Source organism: Physella acuta, unplaced genomic scaffold, assembly GCF_028476545.2.
Source record: "Physella acuta isolate Inbredline_101_S28 unplaced genomic scaffold, ASM2847654v3 ptg000897l, whole genome shotgun sequence".
Taxonomy (NCBI): domain Eukaryota; kingdom Metazoa; phylum Mollusca; class Gastropoda; family Physidae; genus Physella; species Physella acuta.
Window position 1 is genome coordinate 210,001 of NW_026732414.1, and position 11,988 is coordinate 221,988.

At 45.7% G+C, this 11,988-nt stretch overlaps 1 protein-coding gene across 2 annotated transcripts in view; it reads right to left on the reverse strand.

Annotated features, from left to right (window-relative positions):
• The window catches only part of LOC131952973 (TNF receptor-associated factor 4), a 24,292-nt gene extending 12,502 nt beyond the window's left edge, over positions 1-11,790 (reverse strand). The window contains exons 1-2 of one of the 2 annotated variants that reach the window (XM_059315935.1): positions 4,338-4,593; positions 2,256-2,413 (exon numbers count right to left, since the gene is read on the reverse strand). In XM_059315935.1, the coding sequence (XP_059171918.1) occupies positions 2,256-2,398 (143 nt within the window). In that variant the 5' untranslated portion in view covers positions 2,399-2,413; positions 4,338-4,593. Of the gene's footprint in view, positions 1-2,255; positions 2,414-4,337; positions 4,594-11,606 lie in introns of those variants that run through there. The other variant, XM_059315934.1, reaches the window with a different exon arrangement.
• Between the last annotated feature and the right edge of the window lie 198 nt (positions 11,791-11,988).

Sequence of the window (11,988 nt, forward strand, 5' to 3'; positions counted from 1 at the left end):
ATTAAAAATAGTAGCTAAAATTAGCTTATTTTGGCGCCCCTAGGGTCGGCGCCTGGGGACATATGTACCCCCCCTCCGCGTCGCTACGCCTCTGCCCCCCCCCCCCCTCCCCACCACTACGATATCCTATTAACGGGCAGAACAAAACCGATCACAGCCTATCTCACAGTCCACCAACCATTTCCAGCCCGCTAGCAATCAATGCCGCACAATTACAAATCTCTTTGGGTTTTCTTTTGTTGTCGGCTGGCTCTGCCTGCGCGTGTTTTACGATCGTCTGCAACTCGATCGTTAGTTCCAGTTGGACGACAGCACACGACACAAGTTAGCAGACGTCTCGTGGGCTGGAAGCAGGGGACCGTAACAAGTTGATCAAGAAATCTTCCTGATAAATTGAGAAGACCGTTAACAAGTTGGATCAAGAAATCTTCCTGATAAATTGAGAAGACCGTTAACAAGTTGGATCAAGAAATCTTCCTGATAAATTGAGAAGACCGTTAACAAGTTGGATCAAGAAATCTTCCTGATAAATTGAGAAGACCGTTAACAAGTTGGATCAAGAAATCTTCCTGATAAATTGAGAAGACCGTTAACAAGTTGGATCAAGAAATCTTCCTGATAATGGAGAAGATCTTTAACAAGTTGGATCAAGAAATCTTCCTGATAATGGAGAAGATCTTTAACAAGTTGGATCAAGAAATCTTCCTGATAAATTGAGAAGACCGTTAACAAGTTGGATCAAGAAATCTTCCTGATAAATTGAGAAGACCGTTAACAAGTTGGATCAAGAAATCTTCCCGATAATGGAGAAGATCTTTAACAAGTTGGATCAAGAAATCTTCCTGATAATGGAGAAGATCTTTAACAAGTTGGATCAAGAAATCTTCCTGATAAATTGAGAAGACCGTTAACAAGTTGGATCAAGAAATCTTCCTGATAAATTGAGAAGACCGTTAACAAGTTGGATCAAGAAATCTTCCCGATAATGGAGAAGATCTTTAACAAGTTGGATCAAGAAATCTTCCTGATAATGGAGAAGATCTTTAACAAGTTGGATCAAGAAATCTTCCTGATAAATTGAGAAGACTGTTAACAAGAAATCTTCCTGATAATGAAAATAAAATTTAAAAAAAAAACGACTCTCCATATGAACCTGGAGGTTGTAATTGTAAGGTTTAGGGCTTGGAGGAATGTGATCCATTTAAGTAACCACAGGTGGCTGGGGGAGGGGGGGGGGGGCGGAGGAGCGTGCCCCACCCAGCGTTCCGCTTGACCGGTCACCGCCCGTGACCATCTGCTCGCGCTTGTTGACCTCTTGGCCACGTGGCCAGCGAAGCTTGGCCATTCGGTGGCCCTTCAAACTGTCGCAAAACCATTTTCAGTGTGTGTGGTGTGTGGTGGTGTGTGTGTGGTGTGTGTGGTGTGTGTGTGTGGTGTGTGTGTGGTGTGTGTGGTGTGTGGTGTGTGTGTGGTGGTGTGTGTGTGGTGTGTGTGGTGTGTGTGGTGTGTGTATAGTGTGTGGTGTGTGTGTGTGGTGTGTGTGGTGTGTGTGTGTGTGGTGTGTGTATAGTGTGTGGTGTGTGTGTGGTGTGTGTGTGTGTGTGTGTGTGGTGTGTGTGTGTGGTGTGTGTGGTGTGTGTGGTGGTGTTGTGGTGTCGTGGTGTGTGTGTGGTGGTGTGTGTGGTGGTGTTGTGGTGTGTGTGTGGTGGTGTGTGTGGTGTGTGTGTGGTGTGTGTGGTGGTGTGTGTGGTGTGTGTGTGGTGGTGTGTGTGGTGTGTGTGGTGTGTGTGGTGTGTGTATAGTGTGTGGTGTGTGGTGTGTGTGTGTGGTGTGTGTGTGTGTGGTGTGTATAGTGTGTGTATGTGTGTGTATATGTGGTGTGGGAGTGTTCTATCGGTCAATCAAAACTATCTCTGCTAACTACCCCATATATTCGGCATTCACTTACTTTCAATTAAAACTATCTCTGCTAACTACCCCATATATTCGGCATTCACTTACTTTCAGATGTTTGCTCAGTGTAGGGGGTATGGGGGCAGCTAAAACTGGAGGGGGGGGGTGAAGGCGTCTAAATGCCTGAAAGAAACTCGGGGGTGAATTTTCTTAATGGCGTGGGGTAAACTATGTATTGTTTATCATTCTCTCCACTCACGTTTCTAGGTCACCAGCACGCGACCAGCGCGCGAGCCAGAGACGGCTATACCATCGCAGTGATTTCATTGGTCAAGACGTCCCTCAACACAGACGTCACTTACCTGAGGAATTCTTGAAGACAGACGTCACAGAACCGATGGCCACAGGTCCGCACGAGCACCGGGTCGCGCATGGGCAGACGACACAAGGGGCAGTAGCATCTTCTGCGCAGTTTTTCTACAAACGTCAGACTATATCCTGGCATTGTCTACTGCAACAACTGGGGAGTGGAGGGCAAACATACAGTCTGTGTTTCTATGTGTTTGTGTGTCTGTGTCTGTGTGAGCACGTGCGTATGTGCGTGCTGCGTGTCCTGTGTTGCTGGTTCCCATATTATATATATATATATATATATATATATATATATATATATATATATATATATATATATATATATATATATATATATGTAAATATATATAATATACGAGCCGACCCGCGGCGCATCACATGCCGCTATTTAGTTGTTTTATTTTCTACTTTTCAGTATTCATAATTTGTGAATTTGACAGTACCAATGCTGCCACTGAATATATTTGCTTTAAAACATTATCAGTAGCTCGTTAAGGACGATAACCCCCCCCCCCCCCCCCCCCCGTGAAAGCAGCCTCCTCTTAGTTACCTTCCCTAAGTTTAAAATCGCTTCAAACTAAATTATCTCCCCCTAATAGCCGTCACTAAACCCGGCTCTACGATTGTAAACATTTAGCGTGAACCACAGCTCACCAGATCATGTAGGGGTGGGGGTGGTAGGGAGCGCGCTTACAGCTTGTTTTCTAGGGTCTCCAAGAAGAGAATTATATATATATATATATATATATATATATATATATATATATATATATATATATATATATATATATATATATATATATATAAACCCATGTTAAGAGCTTAAAATTGTGGTTCTTTAAATATGTTGGAACTAAAATCATGAATAGCGAGACTTGTATACTGATGGTTATGGGCTAATATCAGACTGGGGGGGGGGGGGGGGGCAACAGTACGTGGGCACGTGTTGGTGTGTTTCTGGTTTGTTCGAGGTTTGTATTGTTTTACTATCTGATTGCAGACGACAAAACGACTCTACGATCAATGTGTGTGGATCAATGGAAACATTCTCCAAGCGCCAACACCACGTCAGGAAACTGGGATTTCAGCCAATCGGCGCTAACCGGAAGTGACGGAGTACCGTAGCTAGTGTGGGTTAGCTATCGGACGGTGCCGATATTTGATCATCACTCAGGCGAGAGTTAATCGATACAACATGATCGAATTAGAATAATGGTTTTTATTTGATTGGTTGAGGTGTATCAGCTTTGTACAAGAAAAGATGAAACCACTGGACCACAGAATGTGGACTACACCAGTGGACCACAGAATGTGGACTACACCAGTGGACTACACCAGTGGACCAGAGAATGTGGACTACACCAGTGGACCACAGAATGTGGACTACACCAGTGGACTACACCAGTGGACCACAGAATGTGGACTACATCAGTGGACCACAGAATGTGGACTACACCAGTGGACCACAGAACGTGGACTACACCAGTGGACCACAGAATGTGGACTACACCAGTGGACCACAGAATGTGGACTACACCAGTGGACCACAGAAGACTACATCAGTGGACCACAGAATTTGGACTACACCAGTGGACCACAATATGTGGACTACATCAGTGGACCACAGAATTTGGACTACACCAGTGGACCAGAGAATGTGGACTACACCAGTGGACCACAGAATGTGGACTACATCAGTGGACTACACCAGTGGACCAGAGAATGGGGATTACACCAGTGGACCACAGAATGTGGACTACACCAGTGGACCACAGAATGTGGACTACACCAATGGACCACAGAATGTGGACTACACCAGTGGACTACACCAGTGGACCACAGAATGTGGACTACACCAGTGGACCACAGAATGTGGACTACACCAGTGGACCACAGAATGTGGACTATTAACACGGCAATCAAGTGCTGCAACTCAACTCTCGGCGTCAAACCGGTCTCGCTTCATCGGTGCGTATCAACATGTCCTATTGATTGAATCCAATGGTGTGGTCACGTGAGAGTTATAATTAGAAACAAGTGTGGAGAAGCATCAAGAGAAAATGGACACTTACCATCTGTTGACTAATGGCCGAGTCACGTGATGCCCGTGATCAAGGAGTGAGGGTGTGAAGCTTTAATGCTGCCAATGATTGGCCAACTGTGTGTTGATGACGTCAAGCTGCTCCGTCAATGAGTGGCCACCTGTGGTTGTGTGGCGCTAAGATAGCGGGCCTGTGGTTGTGTGGTTGATGGGGTATTGATTGGCTACATCGAGCTGGCGGGGCGGGGCGAACAATGGTGGCAGTGCTCGACTCGAGCCACCGCTAATTGATTAGTTCTGTTGGTGTGAGGACATCTAAGGTAGGACACTGAAGGCAGGAGGACATTGTAGGTGGGACATTGTAGGTATGTGGACATTGGAAGGAGGACATTGAAGGTAGGAGGACATTGAAGGTAGGACATTGTAGGTATGTGGACATTGGAAGGAGGACATTGAAGGTAGGAGGACATTGAAGGTAGCAGGACATAGGTAGGACATTGTAGGTATGTGGACATTGGAAGGAGGACATTGAAGGTAGGAGGACATTGAAGGTAGGAGGACATTGAAGGTAGGAGGACATAGGTAGGACATAGTAGGTATGTGGACATTGGAAGGAGGACATTGAAGGTAGGAGGACATTGTAGGTAGGACATTGAAGGTAGGACATTGAAGGTAGAACATTGAAGGTAGGACATTGAAGGTAGGAGGACATTGGAGGTAGGAGGACATAGGTAGGACATTGTAGGTATGTGGACATTGGAAGGAGGACATTGAAGGTAGGAGGACATTGTAGGTAGGACATTGAAGGTAGGACATTGAAGGTAGAACATTGAAGGTAGGACATTGAAGGTAGGAGGACATTGGAGGTAGGACATTGAAGGTATGAGGACATTGGAGGTATGAGGACATTGAAGGTAGGAGGACATTGAAGGTAGGAGGACATTGAATGTAGGACATTGAAGGTAGGAGGGCATTGAAGGTATGAGGACATTAAAGGTATGAGGGCATTGAAGGTAGGACATTGAAGGTAGGAGGACATTGAAGGTAGGAGGACAGTGGATGTATGAGGACATTGTAGGTATGAGGACATTGAAGGTAGGACATTGAAGGTATGAGGACATTGAAGGTAGGAAATTGAAGGTAGGAGGACATTGAAGGTAGGAGGACATTGAAGGTAGGAGGACATAGAAGGTATGAGGACATTGAAGGTAGGACATTGAAGGTATGTGGACATTGAAGGTAGGATGACATTGAAGGTAGGAGGACATTGGAGGTATGAGGACATTGAAGGTAGGACATTGAAGGTATGAGGACATTGAAGGTAGGATGACATTGGAGGTATGAGGACATTGAAGGTAGGAGGACATTGTAGGTATGTGGACATTGGAAGGAGGACATTGAAGGTAGGACATTGGAGGTATGAGGACATTGAAGGTAGGAGGACATTGAAGGTAGGAGGACATTGAAGGTAGGATGACATTGAAGGTAGGAGGACATTGGAGGTATGAGGACATTGAAGGTAGGACATTGAAGGTATGAGGACATTGAAGGTAGGATGACATTGAAGGTAGGAGGACATTGGAGGTATGAGGACATTGAAGGTAGGACATTGAAGGTATGAGGACATTGAAGGTAGGATGACATTGGAGGTATGAGGACATTGAAGGTAGGAGGACATTGTAGGTATGTGGACATTGGAAGGAGGACATTGAAGGTAGGACATTGGAGGTATGAGGACATTGAAGGTAGGACATTGAAGGTATGAGGACATTGAAGGTAGGATGACATTGTAGGTATGTGGACATTGGAAGGAGGACATTGAAGGTAGGAGGACATTGTAGGTATGTGGACATTGGAAGGAGGACATTGAAGTTAGGAGGACATTGTAGGTAGGACATTGTAGGTATGAAGAAATTGGAAGTAGGACATTGAATGTAGGACATTGAATGTAGGACATTGAAGGTATGAGGACATTGAAGGTAGGACATTGAAGGTAGGAGGACATTGAAGATAGGAGGATATTGGATGTATATTTTGTTTTGTTTTTTTGTTTCGAGTGATCAATTGTTTTGTTTTGTCGGACTACATTGTGTGTTTTTCTTATTTCTTCAGAGTACTACTTTCAATTAAATTTATGACATACAGCTTATATATTGTATATATATATATATATATATATATATATATATATATATATATATATATATATATATATATATATATATATATATATATATATATATAATATGAGCCAGGAGCAAGTGACGTCACTGATCTACACTGACGTATTGAGCACAAGATGACGAACATTCCATCCAGAACAAAAGCTTGTATCATGTGACTTAGTGTGAGCGATCATTGGTCTAAGAGGATATTGGTCTTGTTGTGGTCTAGGGAAGGTAATCTTTAGTCGCATCAAGGGAATTATACCCTGAGGTTATTGACAGGGCACACTAAGATTGACGTTTTGTGGGATAGCTAACTGGATTATACCCCATTCCTGTTAATCCCAGATTTTGAGCCGATGAGTCAAGCTTACCGGATAACCCCCCTCCCCCTCCCACCTTACTGGTGTGGAGAACTATGTTAGTTGACATCTAATGTCTATCTCGACATGACATGACAACTCAATATAGCGTAGATGCATCCCTTAAAAAGACATTGATAGTGCTTTATTCTTCGAGTTGTTTTTTTTAATAACAACATCCGTGTATCTATAGTTCATTATACTCATAGCTACTGCATTTTAATGTTCGCCACACATACAACACAAATACACTCAACCAGTGTTTCTTCCACTTTTTTCTCCGGGGGGGGGGGGGGGGCACTCGAAATTTTCGGGGGGGGGGGGGGTAGACTTTCTTCGGGGGGGGGCGGACACTGTTAAAAGTATATATTTTCAATATAAATTATATAAGTTTAATTACGCTCGGGGGGGGGGGCGGTAAAATTTTTTCGGGGGGGGGCGGGGGGGGGGCTTTGCCCCCCCCCCCCCCCCCGAAGAGATGCCTGGAAGAAACTCTGCACTCAACACACACACACACGCGCAATACAAATGAAATACATAAACATACGGGAAAACACACAACTGCTCGTATGCCTAGAGCTCTGCTCTACTTTATCCACTGCTCGTATGCCTAGAGCCCTGCTGTACTTTATCCACTGCTCGTATGCCTAGAGCCCTGCCGTACTTTATCCACTGCTCGTATGCCTAGAGCCCTGCCGTACTTTATCCACTGCTCGTATGCCTAGAGCCCTGCCGTACTTTATCCACTGCTCGTATGCCTAGAGCCCTGCTGTACTTTATCCACTGCTCGTATGCCTAGAGCCCTGTCGTACTTTATCCACTGCTCGTATGTCTAGAGCCCTGCTGTACTTTATCCACTGCTCGTATGCCTAGAGCCCTGCTGTACTTTATCCACTGCTCGTATGTCTAGAGCCCTGCTGTACTTTATCCACTGCTCGTATGCCTAGAGCCCTGCTGTACTTTATCCACTGCTCGTATGTCTAGAGCCCTGCTGTACTTTATCCACTGCTCGTATGTCAGAGTCTAGAGCCCTGCTGTACTTTATCCACTGCTCGTATGTCAGAGTCTAGAGCCCTGCTGTACTTTATCCACAGCTCGTATGCCTAGAGCCCTGCTCTACTTTATCCACTGCTCGTATGTCAGAGTCTAGAGCCCTGCTCTACTTTATCCACTGCTCGTATGTCAGAGTCTAGAGCCCTGCTCTACTTTATCCACTGCTCGTATGCCTAGAGCCCTGCTGTACTTTATCCACTGCTCGTATGCCTAGAGCCCTGCTGTACTTTATCCACTGCTCGTATGTCAGAGTCTAGAGCCCTGCTGTACTTTATCCACTGCTCGTATGTCAGAGTCTAGAGCCCTGCTCTACTTTATCCACTGCTCGTATGTCAGAGTCTAGAGCCCTGCTGTACTTTATCCACTGCTCGTATGCCTAGAGCCCTGCTGTACTTTATCCACTGCTCGTATGCCTAGAGCCCTGCTGTACTTTATCCACTGCTCGTATGCCTAGAGCCCTGCTGTACTTTATCCACTGCTCGTATGTCAGAGTCTAGAGCCCTGCTCTACTTTATCCACTGCTCGTATGCCTAGAGCCCTGCTGTATTCCAGGCATAATAATCAATCACACCAACAAAGGGGTGTACCTAAGGGAGGGAGGGGAGTGTGGCCTCCCTTAGAACGGGGTAGAAAAAAATTCTAGCAGTGACTGGTAAAAAGCGTGGAGGGTGGGGGCGCTTTTTCGACGAAATGGATAGTTCGCCCCGGGCCACAGAATAAGTCGCTACGCCCCTGCACGCATCCAGCTATCATTCTCATTCACATCACCAGGGTGAGTTGGGGTGAGCCTGTCGAGTATGAGAACCCCTGTCTAGACAGACTTGATTCAAGCATCACCAGGGTGAGTTGGGGTCAAGGTCGCCAAGTACATGACGATATTTAATTTAAATCACGAGGTCAACACAAGTCGTTGGTTTTAGACTAGGATGAGAGGTTGTCCTGCCGGTCACGTGTCATAGCTGCTGTGGCTAGACAGAAACGACCGGAAGTGTGAGGAGCTAATGTTTCAACCAAAAGACTTCATCAGAAAGTTAGACCTCGACACCAGCACACGAAGTTGATGGGTGGCTTGTTTAGTTCAACGCTTGCATTGGTGGGTGGCTTGTTTAGTTCAACGCTTGCATTGGTGGGTGGCTTGTTTAGTTCAACGCTTGCAGTGATGAGTGGCTTGTTTAGTTCAAAGCTTGCAATGATGGGTGCCTTGTTTACTTCAAAGCTTGCAGTGATGGGTGGCTTGTTTAGTTCAAAGCTTGCAAAGTTTCCAATGTTGCACTAAACAGCACAGCGCGGGAAAACCTTTGCGCTATTGCCTTTAATGATCCCCACTAATGTCATCACGTGGTACATATGTTGTTTCAAGTAGCCCAGCTCCACCACCCCCCCCCCACCCTTCGTTACCATCGATCCCACAATCCTTCACTCAGCAAGCTGAAACTCACAGTCACATGCCGTCCCCATGAATTATTCAACATGATGTAGAGTGAGTTGGCCAACCCCCATTTGATCTAGAGTAAGTTGGCCAACCCCCATTTGATCTAGAGTGAGTTGGCCAACCCCCATTTGATCTAGAGTAAGTTGGCCAACCCCCATTTGATCTAGAGTGAGTTGGCCAACCCCCATTTGATCTAGAGTAAGTTGGCCAACCCCCATTTGATCTAGAGTGAGTTGGCCGCCTCACGTGATGGGTGTAAAACGTGTTGGTTAAGCAGCCGATATGAGCAAGCACGTGTCGAGAGATCAATTGTGGCAATAGTCAGACAACAGCTGTCTGTACAGAGATCAATTGTAGCCATAGCCAGACAACAGCTGTCTGTACAGAGATCAATTGTAGCCATAGCCAGACAACAGCTGTCTGTACAGAGATCAATTGTGGCAATAGCCAGGCTACAGCTGTCTGTACAGAGATCAATTGTGGCAATAGCCAGGCTACAGCTGTCTGTACAGAGATCAATTGTGGCAATAGCCAGGCTACAGCTGTCTGTACAGAGATCAATTGTGGCAATAGCCAGGCTACAGCTGTCTGTACAGAGATCAATTGTGGCAATAGCCAGGCTACAGCTGTCTGTACAGAGATCAATTGTGGCAATAGCCAGGCTACAGCTGTCTGTACAGAGATCAATTGTGGCAATAGCCAGGCTACAGCTGTCTGTACAGAGATCAATTGTGGCAATAGCCAGGCTACAGCTGTCTGTACAGAGATCAATTGTAGCCATAGCCAGACAACAGCTGTCTGTACAGAGATCAATTGTGGCAATAGCCAGGCTACAGCTGTCTGTACAGAGATCAATTGTGGCAATAGCCAGGCTACAGCTGTCTGTACAGAGATCAATTGTGGCAATAGCCAGGCTACAGCTGTCTGTACAGAGATCAATTGTGGCAATAGCCAGGCTACAGCTGTCTGTACAGAGATCAATTGTGGCAATAGCCAGGCTACAGCTGTCTGTACAGAGATCAATTGTGGCAATAGCCAGGCTACAGCTGTCTGTACAGAGATCAATTGTGGCAATAGCCAGGCTACAGCTGTCTGTACAGAGATCAATTGTGGCAATAGCCAGGCTACAGCTGTCTGTACAGAGATCAATTGTGGCCAAATGTAAGCAGTGGATGGTAGGGCTAGTTCCACCAAATGTAAGCAGTGTACTAGCTCCACCAAATGTAAGCAGTGGATGGTAGGGCTAGTTCCACCAAATGTAAGCAGTGGACTAGCTCCACCAAATGTAAGCAGTGGATGGTAGGGCTAGTTCCACCAAATGTAAGCAGTGTACTAGCTCCACCAAATGTAAGCAGTGTACTAGCTCCACCAAATGTAAGCAGTGTACTAGCTCCACCAAATGTAAGCAGTGTACTAGCTCCACCAAATGTAAGCAGTGGACTAGCTCCACCAAATGTAAGCACTGGACTAGCTCCACCAAATGTAAGCAGTGGATGGTAGGGCTAGTTCCACCAAATGTAAGCAGTGGACTAGCTCCACCAAATGTAAGCAGTGTACTAGCTCCACCAAATGTAAGCAGTGTACTAGCTCCACCAAATGTAAGCAGTGTACTAGCTCCACCAAATGTAAGCAGTGGATGGTAGGGCTAGTTCCACCAAATGTAAGCAGTGTACTAGCTCCACCAAATGTAAGCAGTGTACTAGCTCCACCAAATGTAAGCAGTGTACTAGCTCCACCAAATGTAAGCAGTGTACTAGCTCCACCAAATGTAAGCAGTGGATGGTAGGGCTAGTTCCACCAAATGTAAGCAGTGTACTAGCTCCACCAAATGTAAGCAGTGTACTAGCTCCACCAAATGTAAGCAGTGTACTAGCTCCACCAAATGTAAGCAGTGTACTAGCTCCACCAAATGTAAGCAGTGTACTAGCTCCACCAAATGTAAGCAGTGGATGGTAGGGCTAGTTCCACCAAATGTAAGCAGTGTACTAGCTCCACCAAATGTAAGCAGTGTACTAGCTCCACCAAATGTAAGCAGTGTACTAGCTCCACCAAATGTAAGCAGTGTACTAGCTCCACCAAATGTAAGCAATGGACTAGCTCCACCAAATGTAAGCAGTGTACTAGCTCCACCAAATGTAAGCAGTGGACTAGCTCCACCAAATGTAAACAGTGTACCCACAATTTCACCCATCTTTAGTTAACTTATGCCAGCTTGAATCCTTCAAGCACTTGCTGATAAACCTATGTGTTTCTACTAGCTCTTTAAGGTTCAAAGGTTGCATACTCACTGGTAGCAGTAGAAAAATTCATCCAATCTTTAAACTGTTTCCCATCACCTAACCAGCCTAGCAGACCAAACTCACTGCTGATATGAAGTGTGTAATGTGTACATTTAAAAAAAACAACAACAAGAATGCACGTCGGGACGGGTCAAGTGGCTGTGCCAGAAAGGCTGAACATCTGTTACTTGCTCATAGTTACCTGGCTAAGCCAGCTGATGCACTAGTTGTATCGATCGTCGCGACGTCACGTGGCCATGGCACGCGCGCCGTCGCACGGCGCTGCGCTCACTGATGAGATATGACGTAGTTGCATATTTAAAGAGCGCGAGCCGCTCACAAAGACAGCGTGTTGACGCTGAAAGAGAAATTCAGCGCCGTGTTGTCATTT